Source organism: Chanodichthys erythropterus, chromosome 2, assembly GCF_024489055.1.
Source record: "Chanodichthys erythropterus isolate Z2021 chromosome 2, ASM2448905v1, whole genome shotgun sequence".
NCBI classification, from domain to species: Eukaryota; Metazoa; Chordata; class Actinopteri; order Cypriniformes; family Xenocyprididae; genus Chanodichthys; species Chanodichthys erythropterus.
Window position 1 is genome coordinate 27,751,077 of NC_090222.1, and position 26,403 is coordinate 27,777,479.

At 37.4% G+C, this 26,403-nt stretch overlaps 1 protein-coding gene across 7 annotated transcripts in view; it reads left to right on the plus strand.

Annotated features, from left to right (window-relative positions):
* The first annotated feature begins 1,262 nt into the window (after window positions 1-1,262).
* Window positions 1,263-26,403, plus strand: part of adam15 (ADAM metallopeptidase domain 15) — a 42,659-nt gene continuing 17,518 nt past the window's right edge. For 5 of the 7 annotated variants that reach the window (XM_067407903.1, XM_067407926.1, XM_067407911.1 and 2 more), the window contains exons 1-19: window positions 1,263-1,978; window positions 4,288-4,382; window positions 13,005-13,081; window positions 13,155-13,233; window positions 13,341-13,417; window positions 14,198-14,405; window positions 14,495-14,560; window positions 15,605-15,676; window positions 17,832-18,001; window positions 18,088-18,172; window positions 18,258-18,406; window positions 18,488-18,665; window positions 19,929-20,021; window positions 20,110-20,305; window positions 20,402-20,510; window positions 20,735-20,930; window positions 23,455-23,532; window positions 23,630-23,741; window positions 23,875-24,022. In XM_067407903.1, the coding sequence (XP_067264004.1) occupies window positions 1,804-1,978; window positions 4,288-4,382; window positions 13,005-13,081; window positions 13,155-13,233; window positions 13,341-13,417; window positions 14,198-14,405; window positions 14,495-14,560; window positions 15,605-15,676; window positions 17,832-18,001; window positions 18,088-18,172; window positions 18,258-18,406; window positions 18,488-18,665; window positions 19,929-20,021; window positions 20,110-20,305; window positions 20,402-20,510; window positions 20,735-20,930; window positions 23,455-23,532; window positions 23,630-23,741; window positions 23,875-24,022 (2,363 nt within the window). In that variant the 5' untranslated portion in view covers window positions 1,263-1,803. The remainder of the gene's footprint in view (window positions 1,979-4,287; window positions 4,383-13,004; window positions 13,082-13,154; window positions 13,234-13,340; window positions 13,418-14,197; window positions 14,406-14,494; window positions 14,561-15,604; window positions 15,677-17,831; window positions 18,002-18,087; window positions 18,173-18,257; window positions 18,407-18,487; window positions 18,666-19,928; window positions 20,022-20,109; window positions 20,306-20,401; window positions 20,511-20,734; window positions 20,931-23,454; window positions 23,533-23,629; window positions 23,742-23,874; window positions 24,023-26,403) is intronic. The other 2 variants (XM_067407919.1, XM_067407950.1) reach the window with 2 other exon arrangements.

Sequence of the window (26,403 nt, forward strand, 5' to 3'; positions counted from 1 at the left end):
AGTATGTTAATCTTTTAATTAGTTTTTTTTTTTAGTTTTGACTAAATATAGTGGGGTTCATGTGTATTGTTCAAATACTCTTACCGATAGGTCTTAACCATGGTCTTAAAGGTGCCCTAGAACGCTTTTTCACAAGATATATAATATAAGTCTAAGGTGTCCCCTGAATGTGTCTGACGTTTCACCTCAAAATACCCCATAGATTTTTTTTATTCATTTTTTTAACTGCTTATTTTGGGGCATCATTAAATATGTGCCGATTCAGCGTGCTTCCCCTTTAAATGCTCGTGCTCCCCGCCCCAAGCTCGCAACTCTATAATACATTGCATAAAGTTCACACAGCTAATATAACCCTCAAAATGGATCTTTACAAAGTGTTCGTCATGCAGCATACCCGATTATGTAAGTATGTTATTTATTTGGATGTTTACGTTTGATTCTGAATGAGTTTGATAGTAGCTAGGCTGCGGCTAACGGAGCTAGAGCTAACATTACACACTGTTGGAGAGATTTATAATGAAGTTGTGTTTATGAATTATACAGACTGCAAGTGTTTGAAAATAACAACATGACTCTGATCTCCGTGAATACAGTAAGAAACGATGGTAACTTTAACCACATTTAACAGTGCATTAGCAACATGTTAACGAAACATTTAGAAAGACAATTTACAAATATCACTAAAAATATCATGATATCATGGACCATGTCAGTTATTATTGCTCCATCTGCCATTTTTCGCTATTGTCCTTGCTTGCTTACCTGCATAAAGTCTGATGACTCGGCTGTGCAGATCCAGACGTACGTTGAACATGGGCTGGCATATGCAAATATTGGGAGCGTACATATTAATGATCCCGGCTGTTGCGTCACAGTCGGTGTTATGTTGAAATTCGCCTGTTCTTAGGTCTTTTAAACATGATATTTACATAAGAAGGAGGAAACAATGGTGTTTGAGACTCACTGTATGTCATTTCCATGTACTGAACTCTTGTTATTCAACTATGCCAATTTTCAACTCTATGGCACCTTTAACAGACAGGGCTCTAGCGGCATACTGTTTCTATGGTTACTTCATTTTTTTCTTCGCGAGCATTTGGTGCTCTCTGACATCTTGCAATTAACTTTTGCGGTTATTTTTTTTTTTTTTTTAACTCAAAATGTAAATGGAATAAATGGTCTAACATATTTTCAGCCCTTCCCAATCCTGCTTTGACTTCCTTTATTACCCCCACCCCCTGCTTTAGCCGCTATGGTTAATAGTAGGCTGCCAACGCCCTTTAGTGGGATCTTTCATTATTCCAGCTGTTGAAGAACCTATGCGTATAATCACCCTGGCAAGGATGTGAACCCGACCGGACAGCAAAGAGTTAAGGCGAAAGAGGAAATCCTATCTGGTTGGCCACACTGAGAAATGCGATTATACTGCCTCAGTTCAACACGGGCGAGCGGACGGACTGCGCACTGCGATCCCTCTCATAGAGAAAGCCTATTCTACAAGGTTATCATTACAGCCGATTCCGCTGATCTCAAAACGAAACTAGCGAAATAGAGAAGCCATTACTATTGCTGGGACAGAACTGATGTTTTCAGCAGGATGTCGCTTGCCCCTGACAGAACCCACACTGGGCCGGGAACACGCGTTCAGAAGGGACTGCAGGTGAATGGCCAGGTGCGCGTTCACGTGTGACGGATCCTCTGGCTGCTGGCCATCCTAACGTGATTAGCGTGCTGTTTTTAAGAACTGTGCCGATCCGCTACTCCTCTTGTATTCAAAGAGACAAATCAGTGCGTCACTGGACCATGAAGCACCATCATCAGTTGTTTAGATGTTTTTGGCGAACTCTCGTCACTCTTCTTCTGTGTGAAGGCACCCCGCTCATGATGTTCAGGGGGTCCCTTACTCTGACCCTAAACAGGGATCACAGCAGTTTCACACTGCAGCAGGACGCGCGAATAGCTCACTCCTCTCACAATGGTATGAAATTCTCCGCTTTAAATATTGTATTGAATCAATTTGTTGCATCAAATATTGCCTCAAAGCAGTTGTACATTTACAGCTTTTTGTGATGCACAGATTGCGCTCTGTTTTATGTTGTACAGCAGAGAGTGTCATTACAATCAGTCCAGTTATTTACATGTCACTATAACAGTCTAATATGAACGTCATGGCAAAAATCCCTATTTCAAATGGTGATGCAGATTTGATTTTTTATGTTAGTTTAATTTTAGGCCTATAATTGATCATATCATTATACACAAAAGGATCTTTAAGTTATTAGATGTTCTTCACACTAACTTTAGTATACTCTAGCGTCTTCCAGTTTAGCCTATTCAATATGAAAAGAAGAGTTACATTTATGCATTTAGTACAGATACCTTTACACAAAGTGATTTTACATTTTATGCATTACATTGAATGGGAATCAAGTGCATGAATTTGGTGTTGTTAGTGCCATGCTCTAGTATTTGACCCATCACAGTCTGTTTAGAAAAACACAGCAGACAGCTCAGCTATTTTTGGTAGTCTAGATAAGTTACAGGCTCTGTTCTTTAAGAGTCAGCTCAGCAGACTGTCATTTACCCACCTAATCAAATGCTCAATGTTTGTAAACTGCTCAGACTATAGGACTGTTTATTCTTGAAAATAATTGATCTTCAAACTGAGCTGCTGGAGAGGAAGCTCATTTTATAAAAGCCATTCACATCCAAAATACTCGCTCATTCCCTTCATGATTTCCAATTCGGACTTGTTTCCAAATAATTTGAACAGTTTGTTGAGAGTCCTAGAACTATGTTGTCTCAGCAAGTTTTGTTATTTTTGGCTTGTAGTTCTTTGAGGCAGATTGACCGTATGCTTCTGATGCAGTTTAGAGGCCCCGCAAACCAGTGCTGTACATGCATGTTCCAGCACAGCTGTCAGTCATAGATTAAACAACAGCTGCCCTCACAACACAGCTAGCATTTAAAGTGGTTATTACTCACTCACAGTGTGCTCATTCTCTGCATATAAGTACATTTGAGGAAAAACATTCTAATGGGCATGCATTATTACCAAAAAAAAAAAAAAAAAAAAAAAAAAACCCCACAAAAATCGCATCAACACAACTTTAAATCTTTGTAAGTGGTATATTTGAATGATAGATAATGAATTCCATAAAATATTAGTGGATTGTTACACCACTGAAAAACAGATGGAATGAGAAAAACAACTTTCTGTCCTTGTTTTGCCTTTTTTTTGGCACTGTTTGCCAAATGAATAACCAGTGATTACCCAAGTATTTGGGTTGCATTGACAAAAACCATACTTTTCTCAGTTTAACAAATTAAACCTGTCATTTTGACTCATTTCCAGTAAACAACTTTGAATCAGACTTTTCAAATTATCAGTAACATCTAAGCTGTAATTTCATATATATATATATATATATATATATAACAATATTTGTTACAGTGTTGCATTTTCTTCTTGGTTTGGTTCACTTTCGAAAGGCAACATTTCAAAGCATACTAACATGTGTTTATGCAAGTCACATGTAAGTACAACTCTTATTGGTCAGAGTTTTCTCAGCATCATTCATCAAAATGATTGACAAATTAGCTCCATGAGCTTATTGTGGCTTTATTTTTAACTGTTGAGACACACGCAAACACTATACAAGTCATTCCCGCATTCCCAAATCATACTATTCATATTGCAGCAAACGCGCTCTCTCTGTGTAAAGACCATATACGAAGACCATATACGAATGTAATAATGCAGATAGAGCCGAAATCAGGGCTTCGTCTGCTTCATCATTCTTGCACGGAGAAGCGCAATTACATTGTTTGGTGATGACTGTGAATCGTTTGGTTCGTTGGGTCAGATTGCTTTCACGTCTCAAGTGAAACGCTCCAGAGTTTTTCAACTAAATGAGGCAGGTGTGAAAGCACCCTATAACTATGAATTTTAATAATCATTGTAATGATGTGAGAAGAGTAAAGTCCACACCACAGCTGCGATAACGACAAACATGTTGGAATCACTTTTCACATTTTTTCCGACTGATGAACAATAAAACATTAACAGTCAATCTCAGATTTTTGCGATGGATGTGCAAATACTGACTGCTCTAGGCAGATATTCATTTGAGATTGGATATCAGGATAATTTTTTTTGTTATTAAATACTTAAGATGTGAAAAGCGATTTAAATTAACCAGGAAAATGGACTCAAATTTGCACATGTGGGTGACATTTCATAGAAAAATAGGAATTTTATGGACTTAAGTTTATCTCTTTCTACAGTCACAAGTCATAGAAGAGAGCTGAAGCCTCTAGTGAAGACAAGGCCATTTGCGGTGGTGGATGGAGTTAGAAGAAGCCTGAGTGATGTTTTACAGGTGGGTTTTGGCACAGTCTAATTACAGAAACAATTAATCACTCTAAAATAGCATGTTAAATTGACTAACATTATACCACAATTCCTGCCTGTGTGGATAACATTCATTTTTACTGGAACTGGTAATAAAAAGAGTGTGTGTGGACTGAAGAGTGGGGGAATTCAGCAGGACATGACTTCAGTTGCTCTCAGCTGCACAGGAAGTGTCCGTCCCTATAACGTTGCCTCTAGTTCCTCACCTCTCAGATCATACTTTATGTCAGGAAGTTTCCAACTGAATATGTCAACACACCTACATTCTTCCTCCAGGACAGGACAGATACGGACACCAAACCCACCTCCCTCTCCTAACCTTTAATTACTCATTCACTCTCACATAATTTGTTTAATTCTCTTTGTCACTTCTCTCAACAGTGTGATATGTGAAATGCTCTCTGGGTTACAAGCTGATTCATTTATTTTGTCATACACAGTAAAGTAGCCCCTCTGTGCCTGGCTGAATCACAGAAACCAAGGCAAAGATGGTCTGTTTTTAGCATGTTTTGCCATGGAGAGGAAAGGCGGGTGATGGCTTGGGTGTGTGTGTGCATTTTTATGTGCGTGTGTACCAATGAATACAGTCTGTTGATTATAATCAGTGTCCTCAAACCATCCACCACCCACTAACTGGAACTCATCTATATTAGTACAGCAATTAGAGAGAGTGTTGTTTCAATCTAACAACGTATACAGTGTGATATTCCATCTCTAATTGTACATTTTAATACAGTTTATATGTAGTCATATGCCACACAGCTTTATTTACATTCACACACAATTAAATATGGTGGCTACTAAGGTTAGGAACCAGGTCCATTTAATGTAATTATACAAAATGATTGAAAGTGACTCTGATTGTGTTTACTGCACTAATTTTTAGTGTGAAAAAGATGAGCCCTTTCTTTCAGCTCTTTCTTTAAAGATGTAATGTGTAAAATTTGGGAGGATCTATTGACAGAAATGCAATATAATATACATAACTATGTTTTCAGTGGTGTATAAAGACCTTACATAATGAACCATTATGTTTTTATTACCTTAGAATGAGCCATTTCTATCTACATACACCGCAGGTCCCCCCTCCATGTCAAGTCGCCATTTTGCGCCGCCATGTTTCTACAGCAGCCCTAAACGGACAAACTGCTCTACAGAGCCAATCTAGTCATGTTGTTCTTCTAAATCGTTCATGTTTTTAGAGGCAGCTTGCATCGTCACTACATTGAATATGCACAAAGTACAGGTGCTGGTCATATAATTAGAATATCATCAAAAAGTTGATTTATTTCACTAATTCCATTCTAAAAGTGAAACTTGTATATTATATTCATTCATTACACACAGACTGATATATTTCAAATGTTTATTTCTTTTCATTTTGATTATTATAACTGACAACTAAGGAAAATCCCAAATTCAGTATCTCAGAAAATTAGAATATTACTTAAGATCAATACAAAGAAAGGATTTTTAGAAATCTTGGCCAACTGAAAGTATGAACATGAAAAGTATGGGCATGTACAGCACTCAATACTTAGTTGGGGTTTAGTCCTTTTGCCTGAATTACTGCAGCAATGCAGCGTGGCATGGAGTCGATCAGTCTGTGGCACTGCTCAGGTGTTATGAGAGCCCAGTTTGCTCTGATAGTGGCCTTCAGCTCTTCTGCATTGTTAGGTCTGGCATATCGCATCTTCCTCTTCACAATACCCCATAGATTTTCTATGGGGTTAAGGTCGGGCGAGTTTGCTGGCCAATTAAGAACAGGGATACCATGGTCCTTAAACCAGGTACTGGTAGCTTTGGCACTGTGTGCAGGTGCCAAGTCCTCTTGGAAAATGAAATCTGCATCTCCATAAAGTTGGTCAGCAGCAGGAAGCATGAAGTGCTCTAAAACTTCAGAAAACACAGTGGACCAACACCAGCAGATGACATGGCACCCCAAACCATCACTGACTGTGGAAACTTTACACTGGACCTCAAGCAAAATGGATTGTGTGCCTCTCCTCTCTTCCTCCAGACTCTGGGACCCTGATTTCCAAAGGAAATGTAAAATTTACTTTCATCAGAGAACATAACTTTGGACCACTCAGCAGCAGTCCAGTCCTTTTTGTCTTTAGCCCAGGCGAGACGCTTCTGACGCAGTCTGATGTTCAAGAGTGGCTTGACACAAGAAATGCGACAGCTGAAACCCATGTCTTGCATACGTCTGTGCGTAGTGGTTCTTGAAGCACTGACTCCAGCTGCAGTCCACTCTTTGTAAATCTCCCCCACGTTTTTTCAATGGGTTTTGTTTCACAATCCTCTCCAGGGTGCGGTTATCCCTATTGCTTTTACACTTTTTTTCTACCACATCTTTTCCTTCCCTTCGCCTCTCTATTAATTTGCTTGGACACAGAGCTCTGTGAACAGCCAGCCTCTTTTGCAATGACCTTTTGTGTCTTGCCCTCCTTGTGCAAGGTGTCAATGGTTGTCTTTTGGACAACTGTCAAGTCAGCAGTCTTCCCCATGATTGTGTAGCCTACAGAACTAGACTGAGAGACCATTTAAAGGCCTTTGCAGGTGTTTTGAGTTAATTAGCTGATTAGAGTGTGGCACCAGGTGTCTTCAATATTGAACCTTTTCACAATATTCTAAGTTTCTGAGATACTGAATTTGGGATTTTCCTTAGTTGTCAGTTATAATCATCAAAATTAAAAGAAATAAACATTTGAAATATATCAGTCTGTGTGTAATGAATGAATGTAATATACAAGTTTCACTTTTTGAATAGAATTAGTGAAATAAATCAACTTTATGATGATATTCTAATTATATGACCAGCACCTGTAGTAGTTGTAATAGTAGCAGTAGTCGTTGTCTGGTTTATTAGAAGCAGAGACCGTTCTTTGTTAGAAGTAAGAACCTAAAAACCTCATTGCTTGACTGGCTAATGTACTCTCTGCTGTCTCAAGCCTGGAACACATGAAGCTGATGCCGACAAACTAGTGGCAACAAAAGCAGACTGCAGGTTTGGCTCACGTCGGCAGAGTCTGGGTCCAAAGTTGCCCTGACACACCAAACCGACGCTCGACACCCGACGGCCAAGTAGCACATCCGTTCTGCACCTGCGTAAGCAGAAATGCTTTTCCGTACCAGCAGGTGGCAGTAGCTTAACAGCCAATCAGAAAGATCAGATTGCCGGACTAACCGACGAGCTCTGATGCCGATTCATCTTTGTGTCGGCCAAACGGCCACCATAGCTTCTCTGAAAGGGAGGGGTGAGTTCTGTTGGTTCTCACCACTAGATCCCACTAAAATGTACACATTACACCTTTTAGTAAGCCAAAAAAATAAAAAATACTGGTGGGATAAGTGATGTTCAATTCCTGCGCGAATAAATCTTATGAGTTGGTACTCATAAAATAAACAGCGTGACCAGTGAATTCTGACTCTTATGAGCCAGTTCTTTTTAGCGAATCATCAACACTTGTATCAGTTTGACAATTAATCTGACTCACTTAACCACACATGTTTCATTTTATCATGTGTGACTCCATTAACCAAGAACTAATACTGTAGTTGAAGATACACATAAATATTTTGTCAGTGGAGTTGTGCAAAAATGAAGGATTAATCGATTAAATTATCACACTTATTAGAATATTTCTAGAAATTATTAATAATAATACCTATATTAGCAGTTAAGGCTCTGGCAAACCATGAGATCTGGCACAACATCCTCCACCCATTCTCCCCTTCCCTTACTCACTTTTTTGCTTCACCCTCAGCTAGCCTCAGTAGAAGTACCCCACCCAGCATTCATCTGCTGCTGAGGTCATTGCGCTGCACACTGCATGTGCTCAGGGACATTACCTCAGACAGAAAGAGACGCTTATAAAGAAAGGGAGAAAAAGACAGGGTGGAGCAGAAGGCAATAACAGAATAGAGGGAAAAAGTGGAAAAAGAGAACAGATCGGCTGAGGCAGAGAGGGAAAGAGGGGAAATAAGAGAAGCATATATGAGTATACAGGGATGGAGTAGTTAAAGGGATAGTTCACCAAAAAAAAAAAAAAAAAAAAAAAGGAGGAGGAAATTCTGTAATGATTTACTGTGACTTTGTTTCTTCTGAAAAACACAAAAGGCTCATTTAATGCAATTAGTCTCCATGGGGACTGATGGATTCAAGCTTCAAAAAGGACATAAAAGCAGCAAAACAGTATCAAAAAAGTGGTCCTAAAATGGCATTTTTCACTCTTTTAATATCTGGATCAGTGAACAGATCATTCAGATTGGTTGTATTAAAATAATCAAAAGATTCAAAAGAATGATTCATTCACAAATTAGTCTTTTCTCATGAACATGCCAGAAATAGCTAGGGCAGATATCAAGAAAAAATAGATTTTCATGTTCCTCACACCATGACTTCAGAAGACAGTTCACAGGCCATATGCACCACTTTTTTATTTTTTTCTTCTTTTGAAGCTTGAAAATCTCACTTCTCATTCATTGTAATTGTATGGAAAAGTGTCTAGTACAGTCTAAATATCTAATTTAAAGAAGAAAGGTCACATGAGATTGAAATGACATAAAAGAGAGTAAATAAAAATAATAACAACAATTTTATTTCCAAGTCAAATATTCGGTAACAATTTACTTTAAAGGTAGGGTAAATTGGGACACTTTTTCCCAGTCATCTCAATGGCAAAAAATGTCCCAATCAACCTGAATTCACCCTATTCATAATGTGCATTGCAATACATTATATCTTTTCATAAATTAATGTATACAAATTTGAAAAATAGAAATTACCAGTCATTTTGTGGCCAACACACATAAACACCCTCTTTTTCATCTTTGCCTCAGACATAAGTTTGACTTGCCCATGGTTGTTCAGAGACAAGTGATCCACCCATTCCCAGTGAACTGCGGTCTGTTCCCAGGAGTTCATAGTGAAGGCATTTACCAGAACCATCTGATAATAATAAACATGTAGCCTACAAATTGACGCCTATGGTTATGTATAGGAAACCTGAACAATGCTGGAACAGTATCTGATGGTTGAATGTGGGCTTCAGTTTTTGTGAATAGCCTAGAGGTTTGATCCTGTAAAAAAAAAAAAAAGTGTATATGTGTGTTGTGCAGCTTGGTAAATGAGTGCAGATGTGGGAAAGACAGTGATGCTCTTGTGATGTCAGTCTCGGGAACTTTTGATGAACCTTTTCTGCGACTCCACAAATGTTAAAAATAACATGCTGAACAGAGTACAGTTCAATTGCTTTTTTTTTTTTTTTTTACAGATAAGTTTGTGTCTTTTTGAATGATGCAATAAAAAATGGGCTCAAATGAGTCATTTGTTTGTTAAATCGGACTACATAGTTTCTCTGCATGATTTTGATTCATTAAAAAGAACCAGTTCATAAGAGTTATTTGCTCATAATCTGGACTCCCAGGCATCACTCTTAAGTTTCATGCAGTTACAAGGACAACGTGCGAGTTTCCTGCCATTATTTGGGAAAAACTTGGATAAAATGTGATTTTTGCTGGGGCTGTATAAATTCAGTAGCTATGGTGCACTGCTTGTTCAGGAATACCGTAGAATGAAATATTGATTTAAATCTATATTTAGGTCATTCAAATGAATATTACAAGTATGGCAAAAAGAGTATTTTTACTCAGCCTAATTGGGCTACGTCCAAATACTCTCAAGCGTGAACTTGACCTTCACCCACCTCGTGCCTGCAAGTCTCCTAAAAATGTGGTTTCAGCAAAGTTTACAAAATGGCTCCACTTTTATTATCACTTTTTTTTTTGTTTATTATTTTCTTCTCAAAAGTGTTTTAATATTATTTACTCTAATTTCAGATACGATTAAGATTAAGTATGTGCTTGTTACTGTGTGATCGCATTTTGTTCTTCACATCTACAAATTTAGAATAGAAAAAAAAATTAAGGCTAGCTCAGACTTCCAGAAAAATAGACAAAACAGATGCAACCTTTCCTTTTAAAGTGAGTTTGCTATGAGAGATGCCCGACTTGCTTTGACTGGCAGGGAAAGAGAGAGGCCAGTTAGACCTGTTCTGAATAGCTGGTGCAGAAAGAGGTCAGATAGACCTGCTTTTATTGGCTGAGAGAAGGAGGGGTCAATAAAGTGAGCTGTTCCTATTAGCACATTGGAGAAAAGCAGGAAACGGCAGCAGTGGTATAACAGGAAGCTGAGTGGGGTTTCACTTTTTCATCAGGCTGCTGAATGTGTGTATGAGCCAAGGGGATGTGATAGAATGGCAGGAAAAGGTGCTTAGAATAGGAAGTGAGATGAGAGAAAGGCACAGAAAAAGTCTGGAGGAGGGGAAGTCTGTTTATAGCCCAGTTCACCCTCTAAAATAAAGTTATTTTATACTTTGAGTTTTTTCTTCTGGTCATATGCTGATGCAGTGAATCCAAACCACTGTGTGCATAGGATCCAGAATACTTGAAAATACTTTATTTTGTTAAACATAAAACATATTACATTATCAATCAATAATTTTCATAGTAGAATATATGTGCTGCTTGTATGTCCATTTTCCACCTATTTTAATATTATTTATAATAAATAATAACACTGAGATGAGTTTTTACTAACTATTAATCTCTCTCTCTCTCTCTATATATATATATATACACATACACTATATTGCCTTTACGTGCACATGAACTTTATTGACATCCCATTCTTAATCCGTAGGGTTTAATATGGAGTTGGCCCACCCTTTGCAGCTATAACAGCTTCAACTCTTTCCACAAGGTTTAGGAGTGCATTTATGAGAATGTTTGACCATTCTTCTAGAAGCGCATTTGTGAGGTCAGGCAGTGATGTTGGCGAGAAGGCCTGGCTCTCAGTCTCCGCTCTAATTCATCCCAAAAGTGTTGTATCAGGTTGAGGTCAGGACTCTGTGCAGGCCAGTCAAGTTCCTCCACACCAAACTCACTCATCCATGTCTTTATGGACCTTGCTTTGTGCACTGGTGCGCAGTCATGTTGGAACAGGAAGGGGCCATCCCCAAACTGTTTCCACAAAGTTGGGAGCATGAAATTGTCCAAAATGTCTTGGTATGCTGAAGCATTAAGAGTTCCTTTCACTGGTACTAAGGGGCCAAGCCCAACCCCTGAAAAACAACCCCACACCATAATCCCCCCTCCACCATCGGATTGCCAGACAGAGAAGTGTGATTGGTCACTCCAGAGAACACGTCTCCACTGCTCTAGTGTCCAGTGGTGGCGTGCTTTACACCACTGCATCTGACGCTTTGCATTGCACTTGGTGATGTAAGGCTTGGATGCAGCTGCTCGGCCTTGGAAACCCATTCCATGAAGCTCTCTACGCACTGTTCTTGAGCTAATCTGAAGGCCACACGAAGTTTGGAGGTCTCTAGCTATTGACTCTGCAGAAAGTTGGTGACTTCTGCGTACTGTGCGTCTCAGCATGCGCTGACCACACTCTGTGATTTTACGTGGCTTACCACTTAGTGGCTGAGTTGCTGTTGTTCCCAATTGCTTCCACTTTGTTATGATACCACTAACAGTTGACCGTGGAATATTTATTCACGAGTTCACATGTCCATATAATAAAATGGAGTAAAGTTTTGCGTATTTGGCGTGCTGTCCGGGGAGAGGGCTCCGAGCTCGAAATTTTGGCCCGAACCCAGAGTACTCCCCCCGGTGTGGTAAAAGTAGATAGAACTATAAGTGAGGATATGGGGTGGAGGAGGGATGCTGATAAACTCTCAGATGAACAGAAGTCAGTCTGCTGAATTTATACCTTTTGACATTGGTTGAGTTGATTAACTGAATGCTCTCCACCTGTGCTAATTAAGTTAATTATCTGAACTTGCTCCTCCCGAATTTTGTTATTAAAACATCATGTAGTGAGGAAATTTCACGAATGGACTTATTGCACAGGTGGCAACCTATCACGGTACCATGCTTGAATTCACTAGGCTCCTGAGAGTGACCCATTCTTTCACAAATGTTTGTAGAAGCAGTCTGCATGCCTAAGTGCTTGATTTTATACATGTGTTTGCCATGGATGTGATTGGAACACCTGAATTCAATGATTTGGAGGGGTATCCCAATACTTTTGGCAATATGGTGTGTGATTTTATATATATATATATATATATTATAATATAATATAATTAATTATATATATATATATATATAATATACTATAAATATATATATATATATAAATATATATATATATAATATAAATATATATATATATATTTTATATATATATAATATAATATAAATATATATATATATATATATATATATATATATATATATATTAATATATATATAATATAAATATATATATATATATATATATATATATATATATATATATATATATATATATATATATATATTTTTTTTTTTTTTTTTAATAATATATATAAAAAAATCATGATCTCATCTGTGCTGGAGCAGGATGGCTCATAAATAGGCTCATAAGTTTGTTGTATCTCTATAACAAATACGCTATTCAGATAATCTCATTATAACATGAAATCTCTCTGTCTCTCTCTCTCTCTCTCTCTCTCTCTCTCTCTCTCGTTCTCTCCAGAATGGTCACCCTGACAGATTGCAGTGTGGCTTACAAGTGGGAAGCAGCTTGTATATCCTGGACCTGGAAAAAAACCAGTAAGTCATTTCCTGCGAGTCTAATCAGCAGCTAATGAAGATAAAATCATCATATATGAACATTTGTTTGCAGAGATCTTTTGCCAAAGCCGCCTAATGTGTTCTACTATCTGCCAAATGGAACGGGGGTATCCATGAAGGAAAACCTAGTGGTGAGTCGAGCCCTTCATACACAAGTGCATGTTTATTTCATAGCGCCTTATTCAATATTACTCTTATTTAAGGAACTTAATGTCCTTTTCATCTTTTTCTTTGTCAGACACATTGTTACTATCATGGTTCAGTGCAAGGCTTTCCTCAGTCCCGCGTAGCTCTCAGCTCCTGCTCTGGGTTACGGTAATGATTGCTTTACATTTTTTCAAAACTACAAATATGTTCCTTTACAGGGAAAGAGCTCACTGTATTTCTTAACAGATTATCGATGACTGTTGACCTTCACCAGAATTATTAGTACAGATTGTTTATATGGGTTTGAGATCAGTTTTGTGATGTTCTTATTAGTATCAAATTATTACCGAAAAAAGACCTATGAGGCACATACACTACTGTTCAAAAGTTTGTGGTCGGTGAGTAAAAATAGTAATATTGGGAAATATTGCTACAATTTCAAATAAATGTTTTCTATTTTATTATATTTTGGAGTGTAATTTATTCCTGTGATGACAAAGCTAAATTTTCAGCTCCAATCTTAGTGTCACATGATCCTTCAGAAATCATTCTAATATGCTGATTTGATGCTGAAGAAACATTTCTTATTATTATAAATGTTGAAAACAGTTGTGCTGCTTAATATTTTTGTAAAAATGGTGATACATTTTTAAAAGGATTCTTTAATTAAGTTCAGAAGAACAGCATTTATTTGAAATGGAAATCTTTTGTGGCAATTTTAAGTTTTACTGTCACTTTTGATCGATTTAATGCATCATTGTTGAATAAAAGTATTTCTTTCTTTCAATAAAAATCCCACTGACCCCAAACTTTTAAACTGCAATGTATTTATACCCTATACAATTTATTTAAATATACATTCACCATATGTTTGCATCAGATGCGTGTGTGTGAACATGATTTTCAGTCTGTGTTAGTCAGTAATGACACATCTTTTTCTCTACACAGGGGAGTGATAGTCGTTAACTCCACACTGAGCTTTGAGCTACATCCTGAGGAAGAAGAGCATGGAAAAGATGAGGAAGGGAGTGGAGAAATGGAAGAAGGGTGGATGCACGTGATCTACCCCACAGACTCACAAACATCTGAGTCTAGAGACTGTGGAGTGTCAAACACCTCTATTCCTCCCATTCAGTTCATCCCACACACACACAGGGTGAGCATGCTGTGTGCATATGTGTATTTATAGGTATGTGTATGTTTATCTGATTGTCCTCATGGTCCTTTTCTGCTGTTGCGTGACAGAGTAAGAGAGACATTCTCTCAGAGACCAAATATATTGAGCTGGTGCTGGTGGCGGATCATAAGGAGGTAAGAGAGTAGAGGCATCTCTGTCACGCACACATACAGTCATAAGACATTTACACCCTCTACTGGTGAATATACTGTATCACATCTACTCTTAAAGGATTAGTTCACTCCAGAATTAAAATTTCCTGATAATTTACTCACTCCCATGTCATCCAAGATGTTCATGTCTTTCTTTCTTCAGTCAAAAATAAATGTTTTTTTTTTTGTTTGTTTTTTTGAGGAAAACAATTTTTCACCATATAGATGGACTTCACTGGGGTACAACGGGTTGAAGGTCCAAATTGCAGTTTCAGTGCTTTTTTCTACGTGATCCCAGCCAATGAATGAGGGTCTTATCTAGTGAAACGATCTGTCATTTTCAAAAAAAGGGGAAAAAGGTATATACTTTTTAACCACAAATGCTTGTCTTGCACTAGCGTCGTCCACGACTTCATGCATTACTTAATCACGTTGGAAAGGCGGAAGTACCGACCAAGTGTTTACAAAGCAAATGTGCAAAGACTAAGTCAAACACCCTTTACAAAAAAAAGGTAAAACAAAGATGTCAGACAATTTGAAGTTTTGAAGAGAAAATGAGATGGAGTTTTTTGGTACTTCCGTCTACGTCACGGCATGTGTCTTTTCCAATGTGATTACATAATGCGTGAAGTCGTTGACGCGCATCGCAGAGCTAATGCAAGACGAGCATTTGTGGTTAAAAAGTATATAAATTTTTACGTTTTTTTAGAAAATGACAGATCATTTTGCTAGATAAGACCCTTATTCATCGGCTGGTAGAGCCCTTTGAAGCTGCAATGAAACTGCAATTTGGACCTTCAACCCGTTGGTCCCTGTTGAAGTCCACTATATGAAGAAAATTCCTGGAATGTTTTCCTCAAAACCCTTCATTTCTTTTCGACTGAAGAAAGAAAGACAAACATCTTGGATGACATGTGGGTGAGTAAATTTTAATTCTGGAGTGAACTAATCCTTTAGTTCATATATCTGAATTTTTAAAACTTCAGTTTTGAACCTGTTTCCATTCTTCTTCTGTCTTCTTCACAGTTTATGAATTATCAGAAGAATAATAAAACCATGATTTACCGCATGTTGGATGTGGCAAACCAAGTAGACTGGGTAAGTTTTAAATCTAAATAAATATATACATGTACAATAGAGTACAGAAGTTTGTGTTTGGAAATATTTCTCCAAGGCTACATTAATTTGATCAAAAATACAGTAAAACATTAATATTGCTGAATTAAAATATATATAAAAATATTTTTATTTTAATATTTATTCCTGTGATGGCAAGCTGAATTTTCAGCATACTCCAGTCTTCAATGTCACACTCTTTCAGAAATCATTCTAATATGCTGATTTGGTGCTCAAAAAATGTCTTATTATTAACAATGTTGAAAACAGTAGTTCTGCTTAATATTGTTGTGGAAACTGTAATACATTTTTTTCAGGATTCGTTAATGAATAGAAAGTTGAAAGGAACAGCATTTATTTGAAATAGAAATGTTTTGTAACATTATAAATGTCCTTACTGTCAATTTTGATTAATTTAATGTGCCTTTGCTAAATGAAAGTATTAATTTTAATAAAAAAAAACCAAACTTTTGAACAGTAGTGTAAATATCAATACATGCGTTCAAAGCAGTAAACTTCATTTTAAACCTGGAAATAAACTGAACGTTTTAGAAATTTAAAAACAATGTAAAATTGTTAATTGCAATTAAATGTTTTGATATAAAATGAATAATAAATGTTTGATGTTCTGTACTACTTCTAGATCACTAATTGATTAAGGAGATTTGTGACTTGATCATGTGGCTCTTTGTACAGATGGTCAAAATTGCCTGCTTCCATTAAAGCACTTCATTTCTCAAATTATGCTGGAGAACATGATCCTCAGTTTTTACACAAACTTATGGATTCCAGCTTAAGTGCTGCTCATTAAATTTAAGAATTTATAATGTAAAATAAATAGATAAATTAGAAAAATGTTAAATAGAAGGTTTTCCACTTGTGGTCTTTTCGAACCTCACTATAACAATGTTATTTTAGTATTGTTTATTAACTATTATAATATTTCTTCATATTTTGAATTAGCCTTTAATTTTATGTTTTCAGTTTTCATTTAAATTTTTAGTCATTTCGTTATGTGCCTTTGTCATTTTTATTATTTTAGTTATATTTACCTTTAATTTATTGTTTAAGATTCATTTAGCTTAAAGGGTTAGTTCACCCAAAAATGAAAATAATGTCATTAATTACTCACCCTCATGCCGTTCCACACCCGTACAACCTTCGTTCATCTTCAGAACACAAATTAAGATATTTTAGTTGAAATCCGATAGCTCCGTGAGGCCTTCATAGGGAGCAGTGGACACTTCCTCTCTCAAGATCCATAAAGGTACTAAAAACATATTTAAATCGGTTCATGTGAGTACAGTGGTTCAATATTAATATTATAATGCGACGAGAATATTTTTGGAGTGCCAAAAAAAGCAAAATAATATTTAGTGATTGGCGATTTCAAAACACTGCTTCATGAAGCATCGGAGCACAAATGAATCAGTGTATCGAATCATGATTCAGATCGCGTGTCAAACTGCTAACGGCTGAAATCACGTGACTTTGGCGTTCCGAACAGCAGATTCGACACGCCTATTCATAATGCTCCGATGCTTCCTGAAGCATTGTTTTGAAATCGGCTATCACTAAATAAGTCATTATTTCATTTTTTTTGGCGCTCCAAAAATATTCTCGTCGCTTTATAATATTAATATTGAACCACTGTACTCACATGAACCGATTTAAATATGTTTTTAGTACCTTTATGGATCTTGAGAGAGGAAGTGCCCATTGCTCCCTATGAAGGCCTCACAGAGCCATCGGATTTCAACTAAAATATCTTAATCTGTGTTCTGAAGATTAACGAAGGTCTTACGGGTGTGGAACGGCATGAGGGTAAGTAATAAATTATAGAGTTTTTGGGTGAACTAACCCTTTAATTTATTGATTTAGTTGGTTATTTTAGTACTTTTTAGTACTATTTTTGTTATTTATTTCAGTTAGTTGCCAAGGTGACATTTCAAATTTTTACGTTTTTCATCTAATATTTATATTTTATTTCATTTTATTTCAGAATAATTTCAATTGACCAAAACAATTTTTAATAGTTTCAATTAATAATAACAACACCGCTAATCACCAAACATATTCTGGAAGCACTAGTTAGTCTTAGCCTCTATCTATATCTCTGCCTGGCCCTCTGTCTCAGTTCTACAGGCCGCTGAATGTACGTGTGGCACTGCTGGGTTTGGAGATCTGGAGTGACCAGGACAAGATTCAAGTGGATAAAAGTCCCACTGAAACTCTAAACCGCTTCCTGGATTGGAGGACCAGGGAGCTACTACCACGACTACGGCATGACAATGCACAGCTGATCATGTAGGTCTAGATATCCAGAAATATGGGCACAGTGTGTTCGGTATTAATAGACAAGGAAATAATTCAGAATTGCTTAAATACATTAGGGGCGAGTCATTTGATGGGACGACAGTCGGCATGGCGTCTCAGTCCTCCATGTGCTCAAAGGATCGGTCAGGAGGAGTGAATGTGGTGAGGGAAACTGTTCATTTAATCGCGGTCTTTATGCAATAAGTTAGATCTTATTCTAGTATTCACTGTGTTTCCTGTACTGTAGGATCACCTGGTGAGTGTGTTAGGTGTGGCATCAACGGTGGCACATGAGTTGGGTCACAACCTGGGAATGAGTCACGATACGGCAGAGAGGCGTTGCCAGTGCCAGAATGAGCCTCGGCTTGGGGGCTGCATAATGGAGCCCTCCACTGGGTGAGTGAAAAAATGTGTCTGTATGATATTATATCACTAGTGATAAATCATGCAGAATGCAGTAAATGGTCCCATGTGCAGGTTTATGCCCGGCCAGCTCTTCAGCAGCTGCAGCGAACAGGATCTCTCTCTCAGTCTACTGCACGGTGGCGGTATGTGCCTGTTTAATGTGCCTAAGCCAGAGAGCCTTCTGGGAGGTCCACGCTGCGGGAACCTGTACGTGGAGAAAGGAGAGGAGTGTGACTGCGGCCTGCTGGATGTAAGAAACAGTTTCCTTCTTATTGGTTGCTGGTTCTGCTCCATTTACCGATGACTTACAACAAAGTGCATGTGACAGCTTAAAATAATAGTTAAAGGGTTAGTTCACCCAAAAATGAAAATTTTGTCATTTATTACTTACCCTCGTGCCGTTCCACACCAGTAAGACCTTCGTTAATCTTCAGAACACAAATTAAGATATTTTAGTTGAAATACGATGGCTCAGTAAGGCCTCCATAGGGAGCAGTGGACACTTCCTCTCTCAAGATCCATAAAGGTACTAAAAACATATTTAAATCGGTTCATGTGAGTACAGTGGTTCAATATTAATATTATAAAGCGACGAGAATATTTTTGGAGCGCCAAAAAAACTAAATAACGACTTATTTAGTGATGGCCGATTTCAAAACACAGGTTCATGAAGCATCGGAGCACAAATGAATCAGTGTATCAAATTATGATTCAGATCGCGTGTCAAACTCCCAACGGCTGAAATCACGTGACTTTGGCGCTCCGAACAGCAGATTCAACACACTGATTCATCTGTGCTCCGATGCTTCATGAAGCTGTGTTTTGAAATGGGCCATCACTAAATAAGTCGTTATTTTGTTTTTGTGGCACTCCAAAAATATTCTCATAGCTTTATAATATTAATATTGAACCACTGTACTCACATGAACCGATTTAAATATGTTTTTAGTACCTTTATGGATCTTAACAGAGGAAGTGACATTGCTCCCTATTTCACAGCAGAAACTTTTTTGGGGTGTACTATCTCTTTTTTATGATATCAAACATTACAGGCCCAAATAATAAATCATCAGATTGATTTATATGTGAATCACGATTCTATCTTCTACCAATTCACAAATTTCAAAAATAATTTTTTGAATGTTAGTTAATAACAATGTTTTTTTAGAGTAGAAGTGAACTGCGAGAAGAATTTATTGTTCAGTGAGTTTATCGATTTAATGTAAGAATTTTACATAAAAGATGATGCATTAATTTAATAAAGTCAGAAAAATATTGAGACTCCCACCGAATGTTATCATCTAGAAATGAAAGCTGTGGAACAAACTGAGAAGTTTTACTACAGTATATCAAATCGAAATTCGATTCAGAATCAAGAATGGTGACCACAAGATTTGAACCAAATCATTGGATTTCAAATGATTCCCACTCCTAAGCATCATTTATAGGGTTGTAAAACAAATACATGTAGTAATATGCTCCTCACCTCTGCTTCCTGTATGTGTCTGTTCAGGAATGTAATGATCCTTGCTGCAATGCCAGCACATGTAAACTGGTTCCCGGGGCCCAGTGCTCTTCTGATGGCATCTGCTGTGAGAATTGCAAGGTTTGTAAGTTTGCTTATAAATAATTACTCACTTCTACATGTGCCGCTAATGCTACTCTCTCACTGCATCTTATCACTTTCCCCATAGTTGCGTGTGGCCGGGTCGGTGTGTCGGGAGCCGTTGGGAGAGTGTGATTTGCCAGAGTACTGCACCGGCACTTCCCCCTACTGTCCTCCCAATGTGTTTCTGCAGAATGGAGAGTCATGCAAGGACGGTTCCTCCTACTGCTACAGCGGCGTGTGTGCCAGTCTGGACGAGCAGTGCCAAATGCTCTGGGGAGCGAGTAGGTGTCACACACTCCTCAATGATGATTCTGATGATTCTCACCTAGTGTCGAGATTTATTGTGGTTCGTTCTCTGTTCTCTCCGCCTCTCTAAGACTCCACCCACGCTCCAACTATCTGCTTCTCATCTGTGAATAAGCAGGGAAATAAGTACGGAAACTGTGGCCAGATGCCTAACGGATCCTACATCCCCTGTCTGAAAGGGTAAGCACTTGTAGCCTGGAATGTGATCCTTTTTTTAAGCACAGGATCATGAATTCCTAAAATATTGATTGAGTAGTCTGTTTGTGATTTATTTGCAGTTATTTTATAAGCATATTTACCAAAAAAATGTGCAAAACACTCTGCAGGAATATTGTTTAATTACATTGCATTTTATGAAAATAGAACTGTAATCTTTGTTCTAAAATGTGCTCTGTTTTGCTCAGGGATGTGCTCTGTGGTAGGATTCAGTGTCAGGGTGGAAGTGATCGCCCCCTGCTGGGCTCCAACGTTGAGATTCTGACCACAACAGTCAAATTGAACCAGAGTGACTTTACCTGTCGGGGGACCTATTTTAATCTGGGTGATGATGTTTCTGACCCAGCCATGGTGTCCCAGGGGACGGCCTGTGGGCCCAACAAGGTGAGTTTCCATAAAATGTGTACTTTTTTAGGAAAGTTAATTTAATACATATATATATATATATATTAGGGTGACCAAACGTCCTGTTTTCCCAGGCCGTCCTGGTTTCCATTGTTTTTCATTGGGCCATTAAATTGACCGGTGTTACGAGATTTTAGGTTTCCGAAAGCGGAGCATACATGAATATTAATGAGTTAATATTCATATATTAATAATGCACGTGCAACTGAGAATATTAGTTCAGATCGTATCTCAAGACATTAGTGGATTATTCCATAAAAGTAACTATATTCTCAGCTTCGTGGCTGACTTATGCCTAAACTACAGTTGTTTACTTCTAGGTAACAGTTTATATATTTTAATTAGTATGCACGATTTGTGCAGTCATCTGTAACTGAATAACAGATACTTTGTGTAACAGCAGAGCAACCTTCAGCTATCGTCTACTATGAGTTCAGCTCGTTGTGTTCTTCCTTTGTACCTTGCGATGTAACAGCTGACAGGCCTATATAAATTTCTTTTTAACTTTCATGCTTATTTGTTAAGTAACAAAAAACTGCTGGGAAAGATCAGCTCTACAGCAAAATATAGATGGGCAAACAAGGAGGATGAGGAAAACGAGGATGAAGAAGAAAACTAAAGATTTTTTTTTTTTTTTGTTAGTTTTTGTAAGTTTTAGAGCTATTTTCTGTTAAATTTGGATTGCTAATATAGCAGAGCAATTTTTTTTTTTAGTTATTTATTATTTTTCTAATGCAGAAGAGACATTATTTATATCATTATTTCATTCGTTATTTTTGAAACCGGTCATAATAAAACATGTTGAGTAACCTATGAGAAGCCTATCTGCAATTTGTGTCTTTGCTTATAGAAATTTTGTAATATAACAATTTTCTATCCATACAGAGGAGGCATAGGCCTACTTTAAATGTATTGAAATTATAAGGCATCTTTGAATAAATTTCAAGTATAATTTGAGTATCTCATTGCCGGGCCGAGTGTTCTGGTTTTTGGTAATCAAAATATGGTCACCCTAATATATATATATATATATATATATATATATATATATATATATATATATATATATATATATAGATATATAGATAGATAGATAGATAGATAGATAGATAGATAGATAGATAGATAGATAGATAGATAGATAGATAGATAGATAGATAGATAGATGATAGCAAAGAATGGAAAAGTAAGAAAAAAGGCTTTTACATTGTTGCAAAAAAATTCTGTTTCAAATAAATGCTGTTCTTTTGAATCCTGAAGAAATCTTTAAAGGTGCCGTAGAATCAGAATTTGAGTTTAGCTCAGCATAGTTAAATAACAAGAGTTCAGTACATGGAAATGACATACAGTGAGTTTCAAACTCCATTGTTTCCTCCTTCTTATGTAAATCTTATTTGTTTAAAAGACTTCCGGAAAACACTCGGATCTCAACATAACACCGACTGTTACGTAACATCATTAATATGTATGACCCCAATATTTGCATAATGCCAGCCCATTCAACGCATTAGACAAGGAAAGGCAGTATTAATGTCTGGATCTGTGCAGACAAGGTAAGCAAGCAAGAACAACAGCGAAAAATGGCAGATGGAGCAATAATAACTGGCATGATCCATGATATCATAATATTTTTAGTGATATTTGTAAATTGTCTTTCTAAATGTTTCATTAGCATGTTGCTAATACTGTTAAATGTGGTTAAAGTTACCATCGTTTCTTACTGTATTCACGGAGACGAGAGCCGTTGCTATTTTCATTATTAAACACTTGCAGTCTGTATAATTCAAAAACACAACTTCATTCTCTATAAATCTCTCCAACAGTGTAGAATTAGACGTTAGCCACATAGCATAGCCTCAAACTCATACAGAATCAAACGTAAACATCAAAATAAATACTTTACTCTCATAATTCGAAGCATGCATACAGCATGCATGACGAACATCTTGTAAAGATCCATTTGAGGGTTATATTAGCTGTGTGAACTTTGTAAATGCACTGTATTATAGTCGAGAGCTCGTGTGGCAGAGGGAACGCATCTCTTAAAGGGGCCGTGCTGAAAAAATCAGTGCATAGTTAATGATGCCCCAAAATAGGCAGTTAAAAAAATTAATAAAAAAAAATCTATGGGGTATTTTGAGCTGAAACTTCACAGACACATTCAGGGGACACCTAGGACTTATATTACATCTTGTGAAAAAACAATCTAGGGCACCTTTAAAACTATTAAGCAGTACAACTGTTTCTTGAGCATTAAATTAGCAGAATGCTGATATAATGATTTCTATATGATTATGTCACTCTGAAGACTCTGAAAAATCACCTTTGCCATCACAGAAATAAATTACATTTTAAAATATATTCAAATAGAAACTATTTTAAATTGTAATAATAGTTCATAATATATAGAGAGCTATTTATGTATGCGTAGCAAATAGACTTTGAAATTGATTAAAAATTAAATTTATAGAATGTTTGATTTATTGTAATATTGTATTTTCAGGCATGTATGGACCAACGATGCCGGGATGTGTCCATGTTTGGTGTTGAAGAATGCCGCAGGAAGTGCAATGGCCACGGGGTGAGGAGGGGGGAGGGGAGGAGCAGACAAAGAGCAATAAATCAGTAAAACTTGCAGTTCCATTATTTCTTTCTCTAATTTGTCTTTGTATATGTAGGTTTGTAACAGTAATAAGAATTGTCACTGTGATGAGGGTTGGGCACCTCCTGACTGCAGATACTCTGGAACCGGAGGCAGTGTGGATAGCGGCCCTGCTCGAAAGCCCAGAGGTACTAAACACACACACACACACACACATTCACATGTAACTTTAAACAAAACATTTGGACTCGGTAAGTGACACATCATCACATTGATTACATTGCCGTGCTAGTGTTTAGCCTCATTTTTGTCTGTATACAGATTCAGATCCTGCGAGGGTGGCTCTTCTGGTCATTTTCCTGTTTGTGTTGCCGGTTTCACTACTGTTTGTCGCACTCCGCTTCCCCCGCTGTCGACGAGGCCTTGTGTACCTTGGCCACACCCCCTTCAGTAAGGCCCGACAGAGCCGGTAAGACTGAGAAAAAGACACAGGGGGCAGAGAGATGACGTACATTATTGAGGCAATTTATCTCACTTTAGTGTGTACGCTGGCAATGATTCATTGAGGGTCATTAACATGAGTTGTTATAATAATAATAAAAATTGATTTAGTTTTATTTACATAAAAAATGCAATTTATGCATGCTGTTACTTAAAAACACATCTTCTATGATGAGCATGTTTTTAATTTCTGAATTAAAATTCATTTAGATACATGGCCTGACAACATAATAAAGGGGAAAAAAAAACTCAATAAAAGAATGGAATGCTTAAAGGTGCTAAAGAGGTTCTTTTTGTCGACTGAGTTTTTGAAATGAGCGCATGGGTAAGAACAACCCCCCTCCTTCACAGCTCACGAGTATCAGAACACGAGTGTTTAGCACCGGCATAACGACTAGCTAAAACATTCTGACTGTGCTCAACATACAGCGATTGTTTCCTGCTCCTGAAGCAGATTTATATACTTTCACATGGAATTTGAACACCGACTGTAATCACAGACTGAAAGCAACTGGCTCTGACTGGACGCGTTTGAGCGCGATCAGTCATAAGTATCAATTTACATTCATAATCGGCCTTACAATCGTTAAGTGTGTGCGCGACTTAAAACCGTGGATTCATTACGTCGGACTCACCGCAGGTAACTCATAATCTGCAGTTGTTACTCCTGTCTCCTGACAAAAACATTGCATGCGGCGCCTGTGGAGTGTGGAAAGTTACTGGAGCGCGTAACCACGCGTCTCTCACAAGGAACATCATGGCAGTGATTGACAAGCCAGAGGGCCAATCCGCGCAAGTCTCAGTGATTGACAAGCCAGAGGGCCAAACGTTTACGCGATCATCGCGTAAACGATTGGCTGATGTTTTTAAGGCCCTACCTCGTGCACAGATGATGTATATTAATATTATTACTTTCAGTGCACCTAATAAATATTATTTTATCAGTTAGTAAATACAGTTTCAAGTAATATTGCAAAAATGTATAAAACAAAACATCCTCTTTAGCACCTTTGAACAGAAAATCTTTTGTAGTAGTTAGGCATAATCTTTTATGTAAAAATAATTAATAATCATTTAATAAATAAATAACAAAACTGCTTATTAATATTTGAAAATGTATTTAAGGTGTAAAGACAGTGTTAAAGGGGTCGTTACATGAGAAATCAAATTTGCCTTGATCTTTTGACATTGTGCCACGTCACCCCCTGGGTGGTTTCTGCCATGACCACGTAACACTATCTTGGTCACAAGCCACTTCTTCTATTCATATTAATCAACTCCTGTAAAACTGTAATTACTCAACTCCAGACCTGTGGTCTGGTGAAGACTTCCTCTTGCTGCTTGCTTGTATGCTTTTTCTTCAGCAAAATTACACAACTACTACTCCAACTACTCGGAGAGCTGTAAAGGCCCCTGTATTTATATTGTCTTTTGACACACTTGTGGTTTCTACTTGCGTCAATTGCTAGGTTACTTGTCTATCACTCTTGTCTACTCCTATTTGCGTCAATGGCTTAAGCAATACACACTAGGGGTCTGACGAGATCTCGTGGCACGAGATCTCGCGAGACTAATATGTGACGAGATTTCTCGTCGAGGCGAAAAGTTGGCTGCGTCCGAAAACTGAAAAATGCTGCCTTCCGAGGCCACATTTCAAGGTAAGATGGTATCAAGGCACGTCCGAATCCAATGTTAGCTTCACTTCCTGTCTCATGAGATACCTTCCTCAGATCGATTTTTGAAGGAAGCATAGATGTATCCTTAGCTACCTTAGATATCCCACAATCCTGTGCTATTCATTCTGTGACAGTTGAGCTACAAAAATAAAGATGGCGTCCGAAGGTTGCGTTTGCTGCTCAGTTTGTGTATAAATGTACGATTTTGATCAACATATTTCAATTTTGATATAATTTCTATCGAGAAATTACTACTGTAGTAATTAAATATTTGTTTAGTTCTCACCAAAGCTCGCGCTATATTGCTGTACAGGGGCGCTTATAGGATTTTATCTCAGGGTACGCACATAACCCCCCCCCCCCCCCTTTTTTTTTTTTTTTTTTTGCTGTCCGCAAAACCCGATTAAACGATCTAATGCTGTACAAATCGAGTGATCGACTGTCTCTTTCATGTTCCCCATTTAGAAAAACTGATGTGCTTGATGCTTCGTGAAATTTTTGTTTTGTTTTTTACGTTGTCTCTCTGAGCAGCTTTGTCCCGAATTTTTTTTACAATGACACTAATTCTTAATTTCTAAAAGAAATGCAAAATCAATCGGTATTTATTAATAGAATAACGAGACACAAACCTTTACATTAAATCGCACTTGGTCCCATTTATTTTTGATCAAAG